Here is a 25,484-nt window from a genome sequence, read left to right as displayed (position 1 = left end):
CGGCCAGGGCCAGTTTTGTAGTCTTCATCATGTAAGTCCTGTACATGTTTTGTTAGAATTACACCTAAGTATTTAATTTTGAGAGAAGTAATTATAAATGGTATTATGGTATTTTAACTTTGGTCCCACATGCTCATTGATAGTATATAGAACTACAATTGGGGTTGTTTTTTTTTTTTTCCCAAAGTGAGAAAGGGGGTTGGGGGGCAGGTAGGCAGACTCCTGCATGCACCCAACTGGGATCTACCCGGCATGCCCACCAGGAGGTAATGCTCTGATCATGTGGGGTGTTGTCTGTTGCGGCCGGAGCCATTCTAGTGCCTGAGGTGGAGGCCATAGAGCCATCCTCAGCGCTTGGGCCAACTTTTGCTCCAACAGAGCCTTGGCTGCAGGAGGGGAAGAGAGAGAGAGAGAGAAAGGAGAGGGGGAAGGGTGGAAAAACAGATGGGTGCTTCTGTGTGTCCTGGCCGGAAATCAAACCCAGGACTTCCACACGCCGCGCCAACAACTGGTTTTTGTAGGTTGATCTTATATCCTGCAACCTCCTGAACTCATGAATAGTTCTAAGAGTCTGTGGTAGATTCTCTAGTTTTCTATGCAGACTATCCAGTCATTTACTTATAGAGATGGTTTCATTTCTTCCTTTCTAGTCTGTACCTTTTATTTTCTTTATTGCCTATGCTAGAACTTCCAGGACTATGCTCAATAGCAGTGAACAGAGGACATCCTTTCCTTGCTCCTGATCTTGGGAATTGGGGGTAGGGGTGGGAAAGGAGTCACCATTATGACATTAGAAATATGTATTTTTTTTTTTTTTACTGACTTTTAGAGTGGGGTGGGGAGAAGCTGGAAGCATCGATTTGTAGTAGTTGCTTCCTGTATGTGCCTTGACTGGGCAAGCTCAGGGTTTTGAACTGATGACTTTTGTGTTCCAGGTTGATGCTTTATCTACTGTGCCACCGCAAGTCAGGCTAGAAATATGTAGACTTTTATTGTATTCATTACCAACTAAGAGAACTGCTCTCAATTCCTAACTTTCTGAGAGTTTTAAACACGGATAGGTGTTAAATATTGTTAAATACCTTTTCTGCATCAATTGACATAGCCAGGTGATTTTTCTTCTTCAGTCTATTAATATGGTGGTTGTACTGGTTGATTTTTGAATACTGAACCAGCCTTGCATCCCTGGAATATACCTCATTTGGCCCTGGTACATATTTTTTTTAAAATATTTTTATTTATATAAATATACCACATATATTTAAATATATATATGTGTAAGTTCCACTTCTTAATATTTTACTACAAGACTTTTGCACTTATATTTATGAGGAATAATTGGCCTGCAGTTTTATTTTTTTATATTGTCTTTCTCTGGTTTAATATCAGAGTAATACTAGCTCCATAAAATAAATTAGGAAGTTTTCCTACTCTTCTATTTTCCAAAAGGGATTATGTAGAATTGGTGTTGATTCTTTTAAAAATGGTAGTGTCTGGCCCTGGCCGGTTGGCTCAGCGGTAGAGCGTCGGCCTGGCGTGCGGGGGACCCGGGTTCGATTCCCGGCCAGGAATCTCCACCCCCCCTTCCTCTCTGTCTCTCTCTTCCCCTCCCGCAGCCAAGGCTCCATTGGAGCAAACATGGCCCGGGCGCTGGGTATGGCTCCTTGGCCTCTGCCTCAGGCACTAGAGTGGCTCTGGTCGCAGCGGAGCATCGCCCCCTGGTGGTCAGAGCGCTGCCCCTGGTGGGCATGCCAGGTGGATCCAGGTCGGGCACATGCGGGAGTCTGTCTGTCTCTCCCCGTTTCCAGCTTCAGAAAAAAAAAAAAAAAAAAAAAAAAGGTAGTGCCTGGCCAGGCGGTGGTGCAGTGGATAGAGCGTCGGACTGGGATGCCAAGGACCCAGGTTTGAGACCCCAAGGTCACCAGCTTGAGCGCAGGCCCATCTGGTTTGAGCAAAAGCTCACCAGCTTGGACCCAAGGTCGCGGGCTCAAGCAAGGGGTTACTCAGTCTGCTGAAGGCCCACGGTCAAGGCACATATGAGAAAGCAATCAATGAGCAACTAAGGCAGTGGTTCTCAACCTGTGGGTCACGACCCCTGTGTTTTGGTCGTTCAACCCCCACCAGGGTCGCGACCCACAGATTGAGAACCGCTGAACTAAGGTGTCGCAATGCGCAACGAAAAACTAATGATTGATACTTCTCATTTCTCCATTTCTGTCTGTCTCTCTCTCTGCCTCTGTAAAAAAAAAAAAAATGTCTGGGAGTATTTTCCAATGAAACCAACTGGGGCTGGATATTTCTTTTTTGGGATATTTAAAATTACAAATTCATTTTTCTTAATAGCTAAAGGGCTATGCAAATTATTTTATATGGGTAAGTTTTGGTAGTTTGTATTTTTTGATTAATCAGTTCATTTCGTCTCAGTTATCAAATTTACGTGTGAAAGTTCTTTACAGTATTTCTCTTTGGATATCTATAGGGTCTGGATTGATACCCCTTAAAAGAATGATCCTGATACTGGTAATTTGTGTATCCTTTCTTTTCTTGGCTTGCCTTGGTAGAGGTAATATGTTGTAATTTTTTTTTTTGTATTTTTCTGAAGCTGGAAATGGGGAGAGACAGTCAGACAGACTCCCACACGCGCCCGACCGGGATCCACCCGGCACACCCACCAGGGACGATGCTCTGCCCACCAGGGGGCGATGCTCTGCCCCTCCGGGGCGTCGCTCTGTCGCGACCAGAGCCACTCTAGCGCCTGGGGCAGAGGCCAAGGAGCCATCCCCAGCGCCCGGGCCATCTTTGCTCCAATGGAGCCTCGCTGCGGGAGGGAAAGAGAGAGACAGAGAGGAAGGAGGGGGGGGTGGAGAAGCAAATGGGCGCTTCTCCTATGTGCCCTGGCCGGGAATCGAACCCGGGTCCCCCGCACACCAGGCCGACGCTCTACCGCTAAGCCAACTGGCCAGGGCCATATGTTGTATTTTTATTGATACTCATCCAATATCTAATCAGACTCTTCATGGGAGGCTATGTAGTGTGGTCAGCTCATTAGGACCATAAAGAGTGCAGTTGAGGGAAAATCCCGTCTCTCTCTTTGAGCTAAGCAATGTATAGCACAAATAGCAGTGACAGAAGGTAAAGAATGGGATTCCTAGATCAGACGAAGGATTCTCAGTCTATGTGCATATTAACTGTTGTCAAGAAAAGTTAAGTGTATTCGTAAGTCATAAATATCAGACAACTAATATAAATCAAGTGTATTTTCTTATTTTTGAGAAAGAGAGGGAGGAATGGAGATGAGGAGCATCAACTTGTAGTAGCTTCACTTTAGTTGTTTATTGATTACTTTTCACACATGCCTTGACGGGGGTGGAGGTGGCTCAGGCTGAGCAAGTGACCCCTTGCTCCAACCAGTGACCTTCACCATCAAGCCAGCAATCTGGGCATCAAGGCAGAGACCTGGGCATCATGATCCTGCGCTCAAACTGGCAACCTGGGAGTTTGAACCTGGGACCTCAGCATCCCGGGTCAATGCTCTATCCACTGTACCACCTCCCGTCAGGCTCAAGTGTATTTCCTATTTCTAACTTCCAGTGTCCTTAAAGATGTTCTAACAAGTGCAATATAAGAACTAGAATCTAAAATTAAAAGGGATCTACCTGAAAATAATAAGATGAAGTTAAGAGAGAAAAATGTCAGATGCATCAAAACTGAGAGAGGTCAGTGACTTAAAAAGCAAGGTGGGTGAACAGACCAGAGCTTAAAGTGGGATGTGTTTTGATTTTACAACATTCTCAGGCTGTAGAGACTTAAGTACAGAATCTAAATCACAGCTGTTGTCTTTATGCAGCAGATCTTTGGAGTACTTTGTCTGTCTTGGTACACCAAAATAGACACCTACTGACATGCTAGCAAAGGGCACACAAGGAAGGAGAATGAGATGGCAACAGATAGACTCTAAGTCTTTTCAGAACATGGCAGGAACTTTCAGGAAGGTGCCCTTTGTCTTGATAAAAAAAAAAAAAGTAAGTTTTCTAAAAGACAAAGCTGACCAACAAGGGAGTATATCATCTTACAACATGGTACATTCCTTTCTTTACCACTGGGAGTCAGAGCAAATATGCAATGACTATGCATTAGGGATGCCTCAAGTGTGAACACATTTAGCTGAATGAAAAATCATTTACACACTGTTTTTACTTTCTCATTCTGCCACCACTTACCTGTGAGAATGTCATGTCAGGAGAGCACTGCTCCACACACTAGCTTGGGGACCTGACCTTAGAAGTCAGTGTCTAGAAGATTTTCTTTCAGGTCCCGAAGAGTGCAGAAATACAAATACTTTCCAGTTCTACAGCTATCTCAGAGATTTTCCATTTAGTGACACATGAAATTAGGTTATGTAATTAAGCACAAATACAACAGAAAGGGAAATGTTCCCTTTTTTTATGATACAACAATCTACAGGAAAAGTTATAGTGGATTCTTTTACTGAACACAAGCAGCTCAGATAAATTTGTTATAAAATTCAAAAAGTTAACCTTTGAGGGGGGGATCAGACCTGATGTAACCTCTTTGGAAGAGCTTTCAGCAGTTATTTTATCAGTAACAGAAATTTAAATAAAGTGGCTACTTCAGAGGTGTTTGTTTTAATTCTGTGAGAAGCCCCTCTCAAGTGTGTAAATGACCCCTCTACTGTAAGCAATCCATCTCTGGTCTAGATTAGTGTTTTTCAAATGCTGGTCCACCAAAAATTTCGTATAAAATCTATAATCATTTGGTCTATAATCTTCACATAACATCAGGGTGGTTAACTCTTTCTCAGACTGCCAGGAAATTTCTGGTGGACTCACACTGGTTCATAGACTGGTGGTTGAAAACCACTGGTCTAGATAGTCTTTACTAGTGATACAGCTAATTCTTGTCAAACATCCAGGACCTGTTTCTCCCCCAGCTTAAGAGTGCCCCATGCCGTGGATAAAGCGTCGACCTGGAATGCTGAGGTTGCCAGTTCAAAACCCTGGCCTTGCCCGGTCAAGGCACATATGGGAGTTGAAGCTTCCTGCTCTTACCCCCCTCTTCTCTCACTCTCTCTCTCCCCCCCTCTAAAATGAATAAATAAAAATAATTAAAAAAAAAAAGAGTGCCCCACTTTCCCATGCGTGAATTCTCTACCACTGCACTACATTTTCCTGTCATAGTGTCTCCTAAGCAGAAAGAAGGAAGACGACACCTGTGGCCACTGTTAAAAATGCTAATGTGCTGTCTAAGCAGTCCACGTCAGGGTCACTACTTGGACTGGTTTGGAGGACAGTCCGTAAGCAGCTGTACCACGGTGTCCCTTCCAAGTGCGTGGGAAGGGGATGGTTCTGCACACAGCTTCACACACAGTTTGCCATTACCTTGTTCAAACTTGAAATCTATGTAAGAATACTGATTCATTTCTTTTCTCTTTTTTCTTTTTCCACTGGTTTCTGGCGATAACTCCTGCCATTTTTTAATGGCATCAGAAAAGGCCTAAAATTGAAAAAGGGAAAGGTTACCTACCACTGTAGATGGGACACAGGAATACGTGAAAATACAGGTACTCCCTAAATCTCATTTTGACTCAGTTTCAGCTATTTCCCCTCCATGGCTTACAGAAATAGGTAGTGGCAAAATAAATAGGTAGCATTTCATTATTTTGTTTTCTCTGACTTTCATAAACTGCTATAATGCAGAACCAAAATGCCTGCTGACAAATTCAAGGGCAACATAAGAAAACAGAAACTGCCCCAATGGTCCTTGAATAAGTGCAGGTTAAGTTACATAACACGTGACTAGTGAGCTGTACCTCACAGGCATACCTTTACATGCTATTTCTCCAGTCAACACTCTCTGTTCTACTTCCTCCACATTCCTCGTTGCTCTCACTTTTGTCCTGGAGCACAAAGTTCTTATGGCTGTGATAGTCCCTTTTTTCCATACCTTTTGCTTCTCCCTTTTTTAGATCTTTCCAATAAGCATTTAAATGTGCTCAAGTCGTTGCCATCTTAAAAAAGAAAACTGTCCTTCCCCTGGCCTCCCTCCCCTTTTAGCTACCAGTCCCTCTTTTCTTTTCTTCCTCTTTGTAGCCAAACTTATCAAAGAAGCCGTCTGTACACTGTTTTATCACCTCACCTCCCATGAGCTTTCCAACTTCTAAACCAGCATCGAACCCCACCTTTCTACTTAATACTCATAACATGAGGCTAACGTGAACACCTGGTGTTTAGTCGTCTTGACTATTCAGAGCTATTCATAATGTTGACTGCTCTCCTCTCCTGACTTCCTCCCTGCCTGCTCCTCCTCCACCAGCCTCCTCTCCTTGGGCTTTACAGGAAGTCCTCAAGGCAGTTTTGTCTCTTCTCACCTGACAGTCTCTCTAGCTATCTCATCCAGGCTGGGGAGGTTATATTCCATATGCTCTTAACTATCAAAATTCCATCTCTAGTCCTTTCTTCCCATCTTTTGTGTTCATTCAAAACACCCAATGAATTATTGTTACTTGCTGGTCATTCAGTGTTTTCCAGGTTGAATTCATGATCTTTCCCCTCCAAATGAGCTCTCCTACAGTTTGCCTCATCCTACACCCTCTTTACTGAACTCCTACTTATAACACTTAGGTTTGTGATTAAATGTCACTTGCTCAGAGTGGCCCACCTGGAGCCTCTTACTCTGGTTACACTCTTTCTAGGCACCTTGTATTTTTTTTTTTCAAAATACTTAGCCAGTTGTAATTATACACTCATTTGCTTCTTGTTTCATGTTTTCTCCTCCACTGGACTGTGAGCCTCTAGAGCTCAGGGTATATCCTTAGCTGCTTGCATAGTCTGTATTTAATACTTATTTGCAGAATAAAAGGTAGTAGGGATGTGTAGGTGTTACAGGGATATTGCTAATAAATAATATTTTAGAGACAGCTGTGTATTCCGTGGTAGAAGGACAAGAGAAAAAGTATTTCCAGAAGAGGGAAGGATCACCTTTCATCTTAATCCACCTCCTACCACTTCCTTTCCAAGCTCCTAGGTTTGGGAATCAGAATTAAATTACCATTTGCTACATACACCTCTTGGGAACTTAGCACTACCCGTGGACCTCTCTACTCCCTATCTCACTGGATTCTCACAATGACCCCCTGAGGGAGGGGTTCTTCATTTCACAGCAGAGGGAAGCAAGGCTGAGAGCGCAAACTCGCCCCCAGTCAAACCTTCAGTGAAGCTAGCACCTGAACTCAGCCAGCTCAGACCTAAAGCTCTTCCTTTGACATCCTCCTCTGTTCACAGAGTCAGTGAAACCCCACCAAGAGCTGGCCAACAGCAACATGCACCTTGCTGCCTCTCTACCTCCATCAACATTCTCTAGGGCTGCACTACCTCCTTTCTTGCTTCATTTCTTCTTCCTAGTACCCCAGAGGTTCCCTACAAACACTTAGGCCAGCAGCTCTCAACCTGTGGGTCGCGACCCACAGATTGAGAACCGCTGCCTTAGGCACTAATCTCAAAGCCACCTGTTTGTACTCAGCTGTAAGACTACTATTTTCTAACAGGTTTTGCTTAAAGGGCTATTTGTGAAGAAAACTCAGGAAAGGAGGCAGGAGAGGTATTATAATTTGCATGTTATAAATGAGGCAGATGTCATTTATCAGCAACTAATCAAACGAATCTACCAGTTTTCAACCACACCACAAACCTCAAGGCTCCTGAATGGAAGTGAACTGTGGTCATTACCTTTGTCCCATTTAAATGTTTCTAATTAGAAGGAAAAAATCCATATACATGAACATAGTTACTTGTCAGCAAACTGTATCTTAAAATAAAATTTATACAAACTAAAGGAGCCTCCAATATCTCACCTTAATAGTTAAATTAACAATCACCATTTATCTTAACAGTGAATGAAGATCTAGTTAGACCAGATAGAGTTAGATTATCAGAATTCCTTCCTTTTGAGACTTGCTAGTTATAACCCACACCTGTGCACCCTAAAGGCACCACGGTTCCTTTTTCTTGCCTCGTAACCTTTGCTACATTCCTATAGTGAAAACATCGAGCCTTCCAGAGTCTGTTCAAACGCCACCTTCTTCATTTCTTTCCTAGTACTATCATGTTCCTATCTCTTTATAACACCAGCACACTGTTTTAATCTTTTTTTCATCTCCTCAGACTGAAAGCTCTTTGGAAGGCAGCTAATTTGTGTGCTAGAATGCCAGTGTCCTCAGGGGATAGTTGGTAACCACCACAAACTAAGTGCTCAAAAAACCTATCAGGAGGAACAAGGGAACAACAGATGTTGAAATATAACTTCCTTTTACTATTATCTGGCATTTCTCCCTCTAGTTTGCTCATGTTCACAAATCAAATACTCACTTGCGGTATTAGTTCTAAAAATCAAGGACACAGTCTAGTAATATTTGTAGGATATCTGTGAAAATGGCTGAAGTTCCTTTAAGGGATGACCTGAAAACACTATAATGGGCAGTTGGTGACATAAAAGCTGAGGAATGGACAAAGATTTGAGCCTAGGGGAGGGGAGAGTGAGACAGATTAAAAGAGATTTAAGTTACGTATCAATGAACTAAAAGAAACAGATTTCACTTGGAATCCAGTAGGACCAAATAAGCAGTCTTGACACATTCTGAGAAATGTGAAAACTGATTGAATGTCTAATGATGTTAATTTTTAAGGTATAATAATGGTATTTTGATTATGGTTTTCAAAAGAGATTCTTTTATCTTTTAAAGGTCAACACTGAGAAACATGAATTTAAAGTCAATGAAATGATTCTTGGAATTTGCTTTGAAAGTGTGGGAAGAAGGAAGAGGGTGGAAATGAAACAAGACTGGGCAGTAGCTGATAATTATCAAGCTGAGTGATGGGTAAGCGTGGGCTTATTACTACACCATCTTTTTAAAAAGTGTTTGATGTTTATAATAAAAAGCGGGAAAGAACTCCAGAAAAATGTGCATGTCTGCAAAGTGAACACACTTGCCCTGAGCGGTCATGGCTAAGGAGAATGTGCTCCTGCGGTGACTACAGACTGTCTCTGGGCGTGCTTCCTACATCCCTGTTCTTGTGAACTGTGCAATTTGTACAGGGAAGAACTCTTGTGCACCATCTGCACACTGCAGGGGAAAGTCTCAGTTGTAATTGAGCGCACTAGATTTTAGCTTCTGCTCATCAATACTGACCCTTATACACACTGCTTTCATTCAAATAGCCTGTAAAATTTCAAACTACCCACCAAACCAAGCAGATACCATAAAAAACATAAAGAGCCAGAAAGATGGAAAGAGATAAGGAAGGTAAAAAATGAGGGAAACTGAGTCACAGAATTCTGCAACCTCCCGCCCACATAACAAGTGGGATAATTAAACCTTTATCAGGTCCCCCCCCCCCCCCCCAGGCCACAGGAGCTGTTGTTCCCTGCTGTGCCTTTCGCTTCTCCTCTGGGCTCCCTGGGAGCTCAGAAAGGTGGAAGGCACCACTGCAGCAGTAGAGCGACAGGTAGGGCCTCAAGAGAAAGAGGCCTGGCTTTCTTGCAGTTACTATTTTTGGGTTACCATTCACTTTTTAATGATAGTACAGGTATTCCCTATTTACCTAACCCGGGGAATGAGATTCAGAAATAGAAATCACTAACTCTGATTTTACCTAAACTTAACTTAAAATCAGGAGTTTGTTGACAGTTGCCTAGATCTTCTTGACAACCTTAAAGGTAGAAGGATTCTAGACTTGGCATCTGGTCACATTCACCTAGGGTTCACCTTCTTTCAGGTTAAGACAGAATGAGTGCTTTAACCATTAAAATAACTCCAAGTTTGTTTGTCCTTTGGATAAGAATATAATTCACTAGGAATCATAAGAGCTTCAGCAGGAGAAATGGAGTTCACGGCAGTACAAGAAAGAGGAACAAGCCAAAGGCCTACTGATGCTTCTGTCCTGTCTGACCGCCATGAAAAAAGTGCTATGCAGTGGACTTCACTTTGAGGCATGTCTGTGCTACCCATTCGAACCTGCACTTTTCTAAGCCTTAGAAACAGGAAGCCCTAAAGTGGAATCTTATTTAGGCGACTGGGGGAAAAAACAGTGGGAACTTTCAGCAGCTGTCCACTCTCTTCTGAGGCAAACCATCACTCACTAGGCAGTGCTGTGTTCCTGGGCCCTTGAGAGCCCCTGCCTCATGAGCCACCTGGGGCAGGATTGCATGGCCTGTCCTAAGCCAGAGAGCACATCAGGGAGGAGCAGCACTAGACCATATTTTTCATACTCTAGTCACCCTGCATTCCACGATAATATTCATTACCCTCCATGTCGTTATGGTCAAGCCAGAACTTCCCTTCTAATATATTATTTATTTTCATCCAGTTCTTCTTGATCACCAAATACTTTTGTCTATTTACCTTCACCCTGACAAACTCCTTAGCTCTTTGCCATCATAAGCCATCTCAATTTCCGCAAGCTGAATTCCTCATCCTGTTATCACAGGTGCCACCCCCCCCCCCCCCCAGGAAGATGAAGTATAGCACCTTTCGGGTGATTGCATAGTGTCCTTTGAGCTCGTGCAGGGCCCACTTGATGTCCTGACTGCTGAGCATTTTGAAGTCAGCCATCAGGAGGTCAGCAGCTTGAATGAAGCAGCGCTGGTCAAGAGGAGCCAACTTAGAATAGTCAAAAAAGTCTATCTTAGGCAACTGAAATGAGAATGGAACACAACATTAGAAGCCGGAAGGTGCATTTCCCACAAGGGAAATCATTTGAAAGACTGCTTACTCAAGAATAAAATAATCTGGCCCTGGCCGGTTGGCTCAGTGGTAGAGCATCGGCCTGGCGTGTGGAAGTCCTGGGTTCAATTCCCGACCAGGGCACACAGGAGAAGCGCCCATTTGCTTCTCCACCCCTCCCCCTCTCCTTCCTCTCTGTCTCTCTCTTCCCCTCCCGCAGCCAAGGCTCCACTGGAGCAAAGATGGCCCGGGTACTGGGGATGGCTCCGTGGCCTCTGCCTCAGGCGCTAAAGTGGCTCTGGTCGCAACAGAGCAACGCCCCGGAAGGGCAGAGCATCGCCCCCTGGTGGGCGTGCCGGGTGGATCCCGGTCGGGCATATGCGGGAGTCTGTCTGTTTCCCCGTTTCCAGCTTCAGACAAATACAAAAAAAAAAAAAAAAAAAGAATAAAATAATCTCACATATAACTATTAAAATTTTTTTCACATGTTTCAATTTTCAGTGTTAAAAAAAGCTGAGATGATATAAAGACTCCCAGCCAATTCTTGTTTCATTTTAGGAACTTACTTTGTAGGATTAATGATATGGTGGATTTGTTAATTTTTTGTGAAAAGGGAGGAGAGAGTTACAATGAAAAAGAATTCTAAGTGGCTCAGATTGGGAAATCCCACTAAAGTAGAAATATATTCCGAAATCCTATTTTCCTGGCTAGTCTTTAAAAATGTGTCCTGATAAAGCATTTTCTGAAGAGACTGCAAAACAAGAGTATGACACTTGCCTTTGTCTCATCTTGGCTAGCAAGCAGGCTGCTACTGGGGTTGATAATGACTCGATCTTCTCTCTTTGGATAATCTGGATTTTCCAGAAGAAAATTACAAAGTCTGCAAAAATAAATGATGCTACATTCATACTGCTTCCAAATCCCACACCTGACTCAAATCAATGTTTGAAAAATGAAGTCCCTAGTTACATATTAAAATTGACCTATAAAGGAATTAAAATGTTTGCAGATTAGAACAACAAAATAGATAGGCAAATAAAAGACAATGACATTGAATTTCTATTGTTTTTTTAGTTTAAAAAGCAATAAACATACTTACTAATGCAAAGCCCGCTGGTTTCTCTATTAGTTGGGTGTCAATGTAAAAAAGTCACTAAAATTCTTATTGGCTGAACTATATACAACTGGAGAATTTATATGAAAAATATTTGTCAAAAAAGTGTATAACAGCCCTGGCCGGTTGGCTCAGCGGTAGAGCGTCGGCCTAGCGTGCGGAGGACCCGGGTTCGATTCCCGGCCAGGGCACATAGGAGAAGCGTCCATTTGCTTCTCCACCCCTCCGCCGCGCCTTCCTCTCTGTCTCTCTCTTCCCCTCCCGCAGCCACGGCTCCATTGGAGCAAAGATGGCCCGGGCGCTGGGGATGGCTCTGTGGCCTCTGCCCCAGGCGCTAGAGTGGCTCTGGTCGCAACATGGCGATGCCCAGGATGGGCAGAGCATCGCCCCCTGGTGGGCAGAGCGTTGCCCCATGGTGGGCGTGCCGGGTAGATCCCGGTCGGGCGCATGCGGGAGTCTGTCTGACTGTCTCTCCCTGTTTCCAGCTTTAGAAAAATGCAAAAAAAAAAAAAAAAGTGTATAACAAATAAAGGGGTAGAAAAATATAAGTAAATGGAATATGAAAGTCCTCCTGTTAATCATTAATACTTGTATAACCCTACCGTTACATCAATCCCTATAAGCAACCTGAGTGACAGTTTATTTTAGCCAACTGCCAGGCTGAAAGAACAGATCATGTTTGCTCTTCTCACCAAACCCATAGCTGTGTCTCTTTATTGTTACTACAAAATACTGCACCAATAAGGATACAGATATGTCACCATTCAGGTACCACACAATGTTAACTAGTAAGGCTCTTCAGGCTGAAACAACCAAATCAGGCAACAAACTGTGCCCCTGGGAGGGTTCCACAGTTCGAAGTCAGCTTGGGTAATGTGCAGCTGAGTCACTTTAGTACAGAGAAAGCTTCTCTGCTCACAGAGCAAGTGGGGCTCCCCACCCACATCCTTCGTTCCTTCCCCAATCCTGCAGATTCTTTTTTTCTTTCTTTTTATTTTTGTTTCTGAGAGAGGCAGGGAGAGAGAGACAGGAACGTTGAGTTGCTCCTGTATGTGCCGACTGGGGAACTGAATTGGCAATTTCCATACACCTGAGTGACGCTCCAACCGAGTCATCCGGCCAGTGATTAATTTCATTTTTTTTAGAGACAGAGAAAGGAAGGGAGAGGGAAGGGAGGAGAAAGGGGGAAGGGAAGCATTCATTTGTTATCCCACGCAACTGTGCATTCATTGGTTGCTTCCCCTGTGCACACTGACTAGGAATCGAACCTGCAACCTTGTCATTTCAGGACAATGCTCTTTACCAGTGAACTAAATGGCTAAGGCCATCCTGCAGATTCTTAGGATGACTCCACCTGCTCATATGTATACCATCTGATTCTTACCTGCCTCCCTTTTTCCCAGGTCCCTTCCATCCAGTGTCCACAGTGGAGCCTCTAATAGTAAGACAGGTACACCAGGAAGAAAACCGAGGAAAAGTATTCACCTACTGCTCCTGTCCTCATCCAAGTGTTTGGGGGCCAAAAATTGGGAGGCACTCCCGAGGACCCTCAGCACTAACCCGACTGCACAGGCCCCTCATCATCCTACTCCAGAACTGGCCAGCACACCTGAACACCATTTTCTTCACCATCAATTCCAAGAGCCCCAAATAGCTCTTCTAAGCTTTCCTCCTCCTTGTTGCAATGCCCCGTCTGCGACACAAAACCAGAGGCCAAGTGAGGAGAAAAGCCTCCCCCTCCCATTTTATAGTTGTAGCCAAGGAGTGACATCCCTAGTCAAGAATTCCGAGCACATCTACCTTAAAACTATTGTTATTGACGGTAATTCTTTGTTCCAAGAGAAAATGATGAACACTGTACGTTATATAGGTAATTGAAGGCTGACTTGATAATTAGCCACCATTAAGAATCCATAATCTGCGGGGATAGGCCTAGAGTTCCACATAATTCCTTTCGCGCACACACCTGGATGTACTACAGACCAGATGTGGAAAAGCTCCTCCATTTCAAACTTGCCTGTTGGTATTGTTCTGGTAAGTATGGCTACCAGAGACCAACTGCCAGATACCAGAGGTCTAGGAAAAGATAAAAAGGTCAAATAACAAAGAATCTGTTAGAATGCCAACCATGAGTGAAGCCAGTGGTTTCCAAATGGCATGCATGGAAGATAATCTACTAGGGTGTTGGAAGTCTAGTTCCTCTTTGTTTAATTAAAATAACTGGCATTAATCAGTGGAAAACTGATTAATTTCAACACTCAACTGTCCTCTACAAATTTATAATTGTTTCACCCCCGCAGATTAAAAGGAAGAGAAAGAGTATTAGAGGAAGGAGATTTTTCATTTTGTATTCCTTAGGACACTTTTATTAAACAGGTGAACTGGTTGCAGCACATTGCACAAATATACACCCAGTACAAATACAGGGGTGGAAATCTCTTTTAACATACTGTTCAAAACAGGCAGTATCAGTGCTCAGAATTAAGGTCATGGCCCAGTATTGCTCAGTGGTTAGAGCATTGTTCCAACATGCCAAGATTGTGTGCTTGATCCCTGGTCGGGGCACATACAAGAATCAGCCAATAAATGCATATATAAGTGGAATAACAAATTGATGTTTCTCTCTCTCTCAAAATTAACTTTAAAAATGCTCAGGCCTGACCAGGCGGTGGCTCAATGGATCAAGTGTTGGACTGGGATGCGGAGGACTCAGGTTAGAGACCCCGAGGTCACCAGCTTGAGCTCAGGCTCATCCGGTTTGAGCAAAGCTCACCAGCTTGGACCCAAGGTCACTGGCTCGAGCAAGGGGTTACTCGGTCTCCTCTGTGGTCAAGGCACATATGAGAAAGCAATCAATGAACAAATAAGGTGTCACAATGAAAAACTGATGATTGATGCTTCCCATCTCTCTCCCTTCCTGTTTGTCCCTATCTGTCCATCTCTCTCTAACTCTCTCTCTGTTGCTGTAAAAAAAAAAAATGCTCAGAATTGGCCCTAGATGGTCGGCCCAGCATGTAGAAGTCCCATGTTCAATTCCCAGCCAGGGCACATATCTGCTTCTCCACCCCTCCCCCTCTCCTTCCTCTCTGTCTCTCTCTTCCCCTCCTGCAGCCAAGGCTCCACTGGAGCAAGAGTTGGCCTGGGGACTGAGGATGGCTCCATGGCCTCTGCCTCAGGCACTAGAATGGCTCCGGTTGCAACAGAGCAACGGCCCCAGATGGGCAGAGCATCGCCCCCTGGTGGGTATGCCGAGTGAATTCCAGTCAGGGGCATGCAGGAGTCTGTCTGTCTGCCTCCCTGCTTCTCACTCTGGAAAAATACACACACACACACAAATGCTCAGAATTAACCAAACATGCAGGATTCTATAAGAATAAAAAATAAATTAAAAATAGGCTGTATCTGATTAAAATTAAACTCTCGGCCCTGACTGGCTGGCTCAGTGGTAGAGCACTGGCCTGGTGTGTGGATGTCCTAGGTTTGATTCCTAGTCAGGGCACACAGAAGTGCGCATTTACTTCCCCACTGCTCTCCCTGTCTCTTCTCTCTCTCTCTATTCCTGCAGCCATAGCTCGATTGAAGTGAGGTGGCCCTGGTGCTGGGTGCTGAGGATGGTTCCATGGCTTCCACCTCAAGCACTAAGAGCTTGCTGCTGAGCAACAAAGCAATGCCCAGATGGGCAGAGCATCAACCTCTAGTGGGCTTGCCAGGTAGAACCTGGTCGCATGCATAGTCTGTTTCTGCCTCCCCTCCTCTCACTGAATTAAAAAAAAAAAACAAACCAAAAAACCTCTCTAACAAGATCATTAAAAAAGACAGTGTTGCCCTGGCCGGTTGGCTCAGCGGTAGAGCGTCGGCCTAGCGTGCGGAGGACCTGGGTTCGATTCCCAGCCAGGGCACACAGGAGAAGCATCCATTTGCTTCTCCACTCCTCCGCCGCGCTTTCCTCTCTGTCTCTCTCTTCCCCTCTCGCAGCCAAGGCTCCATTGGAGCAAAGATGGCCCGGGCGCTGGGGATGGCTCTGTGGCCTCTGCCTCAGGCACTAGAGTGGCTCTGGTCGCAACATGGCGATGCCCAGGATGGGCAGAGCATTGCCCCCTGGTGGGCAGAGCCTCGCCCCCGGTGGGCGTGCCGGGTGGATCCCGGTCGGGCACATGCGGGAGTCTGACTGTCTCTCCCCGTTTCCAGCTTCAGAAAAATACAAAACAAAAAAGACAGTGTCAAGTGAAACAAACCAGTCACAAAAGGACATACTGTGTGGGATTCCACTTATATGAGGTTCCTAGAGCAGTCAAATCCAGAGACAGTAGAAGATTGAGTAGCAGGGTGAGGGAGTGGGAGATAAGGAATAAGTGTTTAATAAGGACACAGTTTCAGTTTGAGAAGATGAGAAAGTTTTAGAGATGTTGATGATTTTGTAAAAATGTGAATATGCTTAAGGCAACTGTACATTTAAAACTGGTTAGATTATAAATGTTTATGTTTTGTATATTTTACTACAATAAAAAAGAAAGGCATGGTGGTGTACTTACACATTCAAATCATAATAATTCTTCAAATGAATTACTTCCTCGATATATCCAGTTGCTACATCTGGAAATCTTGCTTCCTGGAAACGAATACAAATATTATTTATATTTCATCCACCATTCAAACTACAATAAAACCAGATGTCAAAAAGTATATAGATGATTACAAACTAGAAAAGGGCTAAAAAGCAGATTGGTGTCTGGCTTAAAACTCCACATGAGGTAGGTGCTCAGATTTGTCTACCTAAACCAGGGGTAGTCAACCTTTTTATACCTACAGCCCACTTTTGTATCTCTGTTAGTAGTAAAATTTTCTAACCACTCACAGGTTCCACAGTAATGGTGATTTATAAAGTAGAGAAGTAACTTTACTTGACAAAAATTTTTTTTGTTTGTTTTTACAGAGAGAGAGAGTCAGAGAGGGACAGACAGGGACAGACAGGAACAGAGAGAGATAAGAAGCATCAATCATTAGTTTTTCATTGTGACACCTTAGTTGTTCATTGATTGCCTTCTCATATGTGCCTTGACCGTGGGCCTTCAGCAGACCAAGTAATCCCTTGCTCAGGCCAGCAACCTTGGGTCCAAGCTGGTGAGCTTTGCTCAAACCAGATGAGCCCGCGCTCAACCTGGCGACCTTGGGGGTCTCGAACCTGGGTCCTCCGCATCCCAGTCCGATGCTCTATCCACTGCGCCACTGCCTGGTCAGGCTTACTTTATAAAATTTATAAAGCAGAATGACAGCAAGTTAAAGCATATAATAATTACTTACCAAGTACTTTATGTTGGATTTTCACTAAGTTTGGAAGAATAAATCTTTATAAAACAACTTACTATAGTTAAATCTATTTTTTAATTTATACTTTGGTTGCTCCACTACTGCCCACCATGAAAGCTAGAACGCCCACTAGTGGGTGGTAGGGACCAGGTTGACCACCACTGACCTAGACTATGGAATGTATAATGGTCCCCAGAGATCATCTAGCCCTCTGCCCACATTTTGCATGCCCTTCATTCTTTCCATAAATATCACACGTTTCTGCCCAGGCAAAGGAGTCCAAAGCACCCCGTGCTTACCCTCAGGACCTAGTGCGCAAAATGAGAAACCTGGGAAGGGTGAGGAGACTACTCAGAGGCAAAGGGCAGCAGAACCAGCACAACTTTCTAGATCAGTGCTATCTGACAGAACTTCGTACAGAGGTGGAAATGTCCTCCTCTGTGCTTTCCACAGCTGTTCAGCCCCATGGCGCTGTCAAGCAATGAAAATGTGACTGATGCCAAGAAAAACAAAACTTTACATTTTATTAACTGTAAGATATTTAAACTTAAAACAGCCACAGGAGGCTACTGCACTGAATAGTGCAGCTCTAGGTAACTTGATAAACCTGATTTAAAGGTTTGACTTTGGAGTTAACGCCAGGTCTTTTTTAAAAACTGGGGCATTGCTCTTATTTTATTTTTTTATTTTTCTATATTTTTCTGAAGCCGGAAACAGGGAGAGACAGTCAGACAGACTCCTGCATGCGCCCGACCGGGATCCACCCGGCACGCCCACCAGGGGGCGACACTGCCCACCAGGGGGCGATGCTCTGCCCCTCTGGGGCGTCGCTCTGTTGCGACCAGAGCCACTCTAGCGCCTGGGGCAGAGGCCAAGGAGCCATCCCCAGTGCCTGGGCCATCTTTGCTCCAGTGGAACCTCGGCTGCAGGAGGGGAAGAGAGAGACAGAGAGGAAGGAGAGGGAGAGGGGTGGAGAAGCAGATGAGCGCTTCTCCTGTGTGCCCTGGCCGGGAATCGAACCCGGGACTTCTGCACGCCAGGCCGACGCTCTACCTCTGAGCCAACTGGCCAGGGCCGGGGCATTGCTCTTATGACAGCACCAGGTTATCCATAATCTCAGCTAGAATCCCAAAGTGCTTGCTGAGGGGTTAAAAACAGATTAGAGAATCTTGATTTAATTCTCACATTTTCAGAGTTTCTCTCTTCTATTTTATAAATGTAGCTCTATTCCCCTGAGAAGAATAAAGTTCACACCTACAGTGTTTTTCCAATAAAAGAAAACTCAGTATAGTGTCTATAATTATTTACTTAATAAAACTTACTGTTTCTTTCACTAATAGTGCAACAACTTCTTGATCTACTTCAGTTGCTTCTTGCCTCCAAAAGTTTTCCAAACTGGGCTCCTGAGATCCTTGTAGTGGAAAGGCTGGGCCTGGCTCTTCATCATCTATTGATAACTGTTGGTCGTCAAGCTCTCCTAGAGGATGCGCAGGCTGAGGAGAAGAGGGGCCTGGAATCCCATCCTGCTGGGGTTCTGGTCTTGGAAAAGCTGGCCTGGGAAAAGCCAGCCCTAGGGTCTCATGCTGGAAGAACAACGGGCCCAGTTCTGATTCAGGATGCCGCTCCTGAGGAACAACCTGATTTGTTCTCTCACGGGGCTGCTGGTTTAGAGACTGGAAGTAAGGATGGTCTAACCAGCAGTCTTCTTCGATGGTCTGATCATCTAGGATAGCAGGTGATTCTCCGAGGTTTGATAAAAGGTCTGTTTCTGAGTCTTCAGATGACTGGTTCTGAGTGTCCAAAGGATCGCTATCTGGAATAAGAAGGCTACCTTTTCCCCAGATAAAGATTTCTGGCCCTGATCCTGCATCATTTGCTGCTTGGTTGTGACTTGGTCCAGGCTTGGGTTCTCTTTCTGTTTGGCCACCTGGCTTAATGAATTCAGAAACTCCAGGAGGCTCAAGATCCAGAAATTCACCGTAGTCATCCTCAGAATCATCCTGTTTCCCAGAATCAAACAATGAACTGTTACACACTGAAAAATAGTTGTTCTTATTTGAGTCAAAGGCTGCTCTAGACTTTTTAGGCCTTTCTTCTCCCAAACTTTTGAAATCTTGCCACTGGGAAGCTGGTTTGATGAGATTGGGTCGTGATGTCTGAGGTTTACTTGTCTAAGAAAAAAATGAAATTTTAATAATAATTCAATTTCTTTCCTATGTCTATGCCTCCTTATGTACTTACATTCAGCTTCGGAGACAGGACAAAAAACAAACAAAAACCCCTGTCCATAAAACCTGCTCTTCACACTTATAACAACACTGAAATTTGATCATACTACACTCACTATAAGAATAAAAGTAGTGCCTGACCAGTGGCGGCACAGCAGATAGAGCATTGACCTGGGACACTGAGGTCCCAAGTTTGAAACCCCACGGTTGTTGGTTTGAGTGTGGGGTTGCTGGCTTGAGCATGGGATCACAGACATGACCCCATAATCGCTGGCTTGAACCCAAAGGTTGCTGGCTTGAAGCCCAAGGTCACTGGCTTGAGCAAAGGGTCACAAGCTCGGCTGGAGCCCCCAGTCAAGGCACATATGAGAAAGCAATCAATGAACAACTAAGGTGCCTCAGTGAAGAACTAATGCTTCTCATCTCTCTCCTCTCCTGTCTGTCCCTATCTGCCCCTGTCTCGCTAAAAAAATGTTACTACCATACTTAGTGAAGAAACATTAAAGTATTCCCATTTATGTCAGTGGTTATCTTATTTCCATTACTACTATTACTTAAAATTTTTGAGGAGGTATCATTTAATATAATTAGATAAGGAAGGAACAAGATCATTATTTGCAGATAAATAAACTGCTATCCCTTGAGAAATTGTGAAAGCCAGCTGAAAAAAATAACTATAGACAATAAAATAAGGTGACTAAGTATGGAATTAATATAAAAACCAACAGATTTTTATATGAACAAAACTTGATCTTAGTTAGAAAGGATCAATATAATAATTGTTCCATAAGTATAATAACAGGATTTGTTGTGAAGCTATCTACCTACCTGCCTACCTACACACCTATCTAAATTAGAAAAGTTTATCTTAAAATTTATATACAAATATAAGCAGGAAAATATCCAGAATGATTATGAAAAATGTAGAGCAGTAAAGGGAGATGAGCGCTACCTGATATTAGGATACATTATAAGGTTGTAGTAATTACAGTAGTGTTGTCTAGTCATGAACAGAAAGAGCAATATGCTGAGATGATAAGTCCAGAAACATATGGATTCTAAAGACAGGGTGGAAGGAGGCTGTCAGAAACATAGCACAAGTGTAAACAGAGTGCTACGTGTGTAGCACAAGCAGTGCTCTCAACTGTCCTACAAGGCCCAACTACCCACTGCTGAGAGGCCGAACAGTCAGATAACACTTGGAAAAATGCCTCATCACGGTAAGTTTAAGAAAACTCACCTCTGTTAGAATGACGTCATCATCCAGGTCCTCTTCGTCATGTTGCTGAGGAGCTGGGGTGACCAACATTGGATCCCCTTCCTCATCAGAGTCATCAGATATTGTAATGGGTCCATCTCTGAGACTGATCCAGTCTAAAAGTAGGCAGAGAACAGTCTTACCAGGAGGTGGGCACAATCACATTCAGCCCTTTAATTCAGCTATGGCACACAAAGGGTTAAGTCTAAAGTCAAGTTCATGGCTGTAAGCGACACATACACCTAAGCATTAAGAGCCATGTTTCCATGCTGATCTTTGCCAGTAACACATTTTGGGAATCACTTGAGAAAATGGCTCCTCTGCAGAGCAATGGAGCAACAGCCCCAGATGGGCAGAGCATCACCCCTAGTGGGCTTGCCAGGTGGATCCCCGTCAGGGCGCATGTGGGAGTCTAACTCTGCCTCCCTCCTCTAAAAAAAAAAAAAAAAGAAAGAAAGAAAAAGTCCTTAGCAGCAGCCTCCATACTTTTAGATCATACAGATCTGGAGGAGAATTCCTCGTGGTCACCATTCCTTCAAACACAGAACTGCCACTGTTCTCATTATCTAACCTCTTAAGATCCAAGGACGGAACATTCACAGCTCTTCTTAGCCTGCTAATTCATAGCTTATTAATTTACTTGTGATGGAAGATACTTAAACTTCAGCCATGCTAGCAGTTATCACCATCTGATACAAAATTCTAGTCTGATGAGTCCATTTGTACCTGAAGCTCTGAAGTCTAATAATGAAATACTTCTGGGTTCTGTCTTGTGCAAAACAGGTTCATTTTAGAGAAGACATTACTGTAGCGCTAAGGGAAAAAGCAACACTGAAAGGGAGAAAGAGAGAACCCACACTTACCCTGTCCCTGGTGGCAGTGAAAGTTGTTCAAGTGAATTACCTCTTCATTGTTATTTCCTTCTGCCATTTTCAAACGTGGACATAAACATATGTGCTTGTTAATATCTAAACATGGTGACTATTTGTTCCAAAGGGTCTGAAAATGAAGACAAAAATAACAGTAAGAATGAAAAACACATCAAAACTCTTCCCACATATTTGGTCAAGGTAGTAGCATTCTAAGCTTATGGTGAAAACACCACTTAAAACACAAACAAAGGGCCCTGGCCGGTTGGCTCAGCGGTAGAGCGTCGGCCTGGCGTGCGGGGAACCCGGGTTCGATTCCCGGCCAGGGCACATAGGAGAAGCACCCATTTGCTTCTCCACCCCCCCCCCCCTCCTCTTGTCTCTCTCTTCCCCTCCCGCAGCCAAGGCTCCATTGGAGCAAGGATGGCCCGGGCGCTGGGGATGGCTCCTTGGCCTCTGCCCCAGGCGCTAGAGTGGCTCTGGTCCGGAGGGGCAGAGCATCGCCCTCTGGTGGGCAGAGCGTCGCCCCTGGTGGGCGTGCCAGGTGGATCCCGGTCGGGCGCATACGGGAGTCTGTCTGATTGTCTCTCCCTGTTTCCAGCTTCAGAAAAATACAAAAACAAACAAACAAACAAAAAAAAAACACAAACAAAGAAGCCCTGGCCAGATAGCTCAGTTGGTTAGAGCAGTGGTACCCAACTCCCGGGTTGTAGACCAGTACCGGTCCGTGGGCCATTTGGTAACAGTCCGCAGAGAAAGAATAAATAACTTACATTATTTCCGCTTTATTTACATTTAAGTCTGAACGATGTTTTATTTTAAAAAAAATGACTAGATTCCCTCTGTTACATCTGTCTAAGACTTACTCTTGACGCTTGTCTCGGTCAGGTAATACATTTATCTGTCCCACCCTAAAGGCCGGTCTGTGAAAATATTTTCTGACATTAAACCGGTCCGTGGCCCAAAAAGGTTTGGGACCACTGGGTTAGAACATAGCCCCTAAGTGCAGAGGTTGCTGGTTCAATCCCTGATCAAAGCATATACAGGAACAGATGTTCCTGTCCCTCTCCTTCTCTCTCCCTTTTTCTCTCTAAAATTAAAAAAAAAAAAAAAAAAAAAAAATTAAAAAACAAACAAACACTAAGTGAATGTGTAACTAAAAAGCTAAAAAGAACCCTGGCCAGTTGGCTCAGCGGGAGCGCATCGGCCCAGTGTGTGCAAGTCCTGGGTTCGATTAACAGCCAGGACACACAGGAGAAGTGCCCATCTGCTTCTCCACCCTTCCCCCTCTCCTTCCTCTCTCTCTCTTCCCTTCCCGCAGCCAAGGCTCCATTGGAGCAAAGTTGGCCCCGGGCGCTGAGGATGGTTCCATGGCCTCCACCTCAGGCGCTAAAATGACTCCAATGGCAACGAAGCAACACCACAGATGGGCAGAGCATCGCCTCTTGGTGGGCATGCCGGGTAGATACTGGTCGGGTGTATGCACGACTCTGTCTGCCTCCCTGCTTCCAACTTTGGAAAAATACAAAAAAAAAAAATATATATATATATATAAAGCTAAAGAGAAGAAAAAATGGGATAATAAAAAAACCCAATTACTGTGAAAGACCATATACAAGAGAAATAAAAGATCAAAGAACAGATGGGACATATAAAAAACAAAAAGTAGGCCCTGGCCGGTTGGCTCAGTGGTAGAGCGTCGGCCTGGTGTGTTGGGGACCAGGGTTCGATTCCCGGCCAGGGCACAATAGGAGAAGCGCCCATTTGCTTCTCCACCCCCTCTCCTTCCTCTCTGTCTCTCTCTTCCCCTCCCGCAGCCGAGGCTCCATTGGAGTAAAGATGGTCCGGGTGCTGGGGATGGCTCCTTGGCCTCTGCCCCAGGCGCTAGAGTGGCTCTGGTCTCGGCAGAGCGACGCCCTGGAGGGGCAGAGCATCGCCCCCTGGTGGGCAGAGCTTCGTCCCTGGTGGGCGTGCCGGGTGGATCCCGGTCGGGCGCATGCAGGAGTCTGTCTGACTGTCTCTCCTCGTTTCCAGCTTCAGAAAAATACAAAAAAATTAAAAAAAAAAAAAAAAGTACACTTAAAAACTCAATTATGGCAACCTGTGGAATGGGAGGAAATATTTGCAAATCAGTATTTGATAAGGGGTTAAATTCCAAAATACATAAAGAACTCATAGAACTCAATACCAAAAATACAAATACTAATTTAAAAATGGGCAAAGACCTAAATCCTTTTTTCCAAGTAAGGTATTTAAATGGCTAACAGATACACTAAAAGGGACTCAACGTCATGGATCATCAGGGAAATGCAAACCAAAATCACAATGAAGCCTGGCCAAGTAGCTGAGTTGGTTAGAGCATCATCCTGGTACACCAAGATTGTGGGTTCGATTTCTGCCCAGGGCACATACAAGAATCAATCAATGAATGCATAAATCAAGTGGATCTTCAATCAAGGTTTCTCTTTCAATATATTTTTTTAATTCTTTAAAAATTTTTTTTAAGACTTTATTCATTTTAGGGGGGGGGGGGTAAGGAGCAGGAACCATCAACTCCCCTATGTGCCTTGACCAGGCAAGCCCAGGATTTTGAACCAGCCACCTCAGCATTCCAGGTTGACGCTTTATCCACTGCACCATCACAGGTCAGGCCTCTCTTTCTCTTTCAAACAAATAAAAACTTTTTTGGAAAAAAACCACAATGAGGTATCACCTCACTCTTGTCACAATGGCTATTATAAAAAAAGACAACACTTAACATGTATGGGTGAGGATGTGGAGAAAAGGGAACCCTTGTGCACTGTTGATGGAAATGTAACTTGGTAATAAAACTACGCAAAAATACTTGATACTTTATTATAGTGGAAGTTATATATTCCCTAACGACCCAACAATCCACTGCTAGAAATCTATATTCTAGATTCGTATGCCTATATGCACCAGGTCTATGCACAAGAATGTTCACAGCAGCATTAATTCTAAAAGCTGAAAACTGAAAGGACACAAACAGTATCCTATGTTCATACAATTAAAACCTAGACAGCAGGTCCTGCCTGGGTGGTTGGCTCAGTGGTAGAGCATCAGCCTGGTGGGTGGATATCCCAAGTTTGATTCCCAGTCAGGGCACACAGCAGAAGTGCCCATCTGCTTCTCCACTCCTCCCTCTCGCTACTCTCTCTTTTTCTCTCTCTCTTCCCCTCCTGCTGCCGTGGCTTGATTAGAGTGAGTTGGCCCCTGGTACTGAGGATGGCTCTGTGGCCTCTGCCTCAGGCGCTAAAAAGGCTCTGGTTGCAATGGAGCAAAGGCCCCAGATGGGCAGAGCATCACCCCCTAGTGGACTTGTTGGGTGGATCCTGGTCAGGGTACTTGCAGGTGACCATCTCTGCCTCCCCTCCTCGCACTAAAAATTAAAAAACTGTGTAGCAAAAACAAACAAAAAAGCCCGAAGCCATTACAGTCACATATCATACAATGTGGATAGATATTAAAACGTAATGACTGAGTGAAGGAATCCAGACATAAAAAGTATATATTGAACGACTCCATTTAAATAAAGTTTAGGCCTAATTTAGTTGTTTGAGGTGGAACTTCTTTGTGTGTTGTATTTCATAATGGAAAAGTTAGGGGAAACAAATCTACTGTAAAAAGGGGGAAAAATGGTTACCTTGGTGAAACAGTAATAGGGGATCAGGAAAAGAATTATTGCTTTTAATTCTTTCTGTAGTTTGATTTTGAACCACTTCCTGCTTTACTTTGAGAAAAATTAGAATAAAAATCGATAAATAGGAACTAAAAAATAAAAGGGTACAATTTTAACTGCGATGGGGCCTCTTCAGTTCTAAGATCCTGTTTGTAACTTACTCATTAAACTCTTGTCTTCTAGAGAGACAGACAGGGACAGCCAGGAAAGTAGAGAGATGGGAAGTATCAACTTGTTGTGGCACTTTAGATGTTCATCAATAGCTTTCTC

The 25,484-nt window shown here is 44.1% G+C and overlaps 2 protein-coding genes across 5 annotated transcripts in view; both read right to left on the bottom strand.

Moving 5' to 3' along the window:
• Positions 1–25,484, bottom strand: part of LOC136376342 (putative postmeiotic segregation increased 2-like protein 3) — a 182,649-nt gene that overhangs the window by 61,751 nt on the left and 95,414 nt on the right. The gene's annotated exons all lie outside the window — the stretch shown is intronic.
• Positions 1–25,484, bottom strand: part of RNF216 (ring finger protein 216) — a 177,193-nt gene that overhangs the window by 116,437 nt on the left and 35,272 nt on the right. For 3 of the 4 annotated variants that reach the window (XM_066342301.1, XM_066342302.1, XM_066342298.1), the window contains 7 exons: positions 21,509–21,644; positions 20,628–20,761; positions 18,482–19,330; positions 16,385–16,461; positions 11,516–11,618; positions 10,544–10,708; positions 5,400–5,514 (listed from right to left, as the gene is read on the bottom strand). In XM_066342301.1, the coding sequence (XP_066198398.1) occupies positions 5,400–5,514; positions 10,544–10,708; positions 11,516–11,618; positions 16,385–16,461; positions 18,482–19,330; positions 20,628–20,761; positions 21,509–21,575 (1,510 nt within the window). In that variant the 5' untranslated portion in view covers positions 21,576–21,644. The remainder of the gene's footprint in view (positions 1–5,399; positions 5,515–10,543; positions 10,709–11,515; positions 11,619–16,384; positions 16,462–18,481; positions 19,331–20,627; positions 20,762–21,508; positions 21,645–25,484) is intronic. The other variant, XM_066342303.1, reaches the window with a different exon arrangement.

This window comes from Saccopteryx leptura, chromosome 6, assembly GCF_036850995.1.
Source record: "Saccopteryx leptura isolate mSacLep1 chromosome 6, mSacLep1_pri_phased_curated, whole genome shotgun sequence".
Classification (NCBI taxonomy): domain Eukaryota; kingdom Metazoa; phylum Chordata; class Mammalia; order Chiroptera; family Emballonuridae; genus Saccopteryx; species Saccopteryx leptura.
This window is presented reverse-complemented; position numbering and strand designations above follow the sequence as displayed.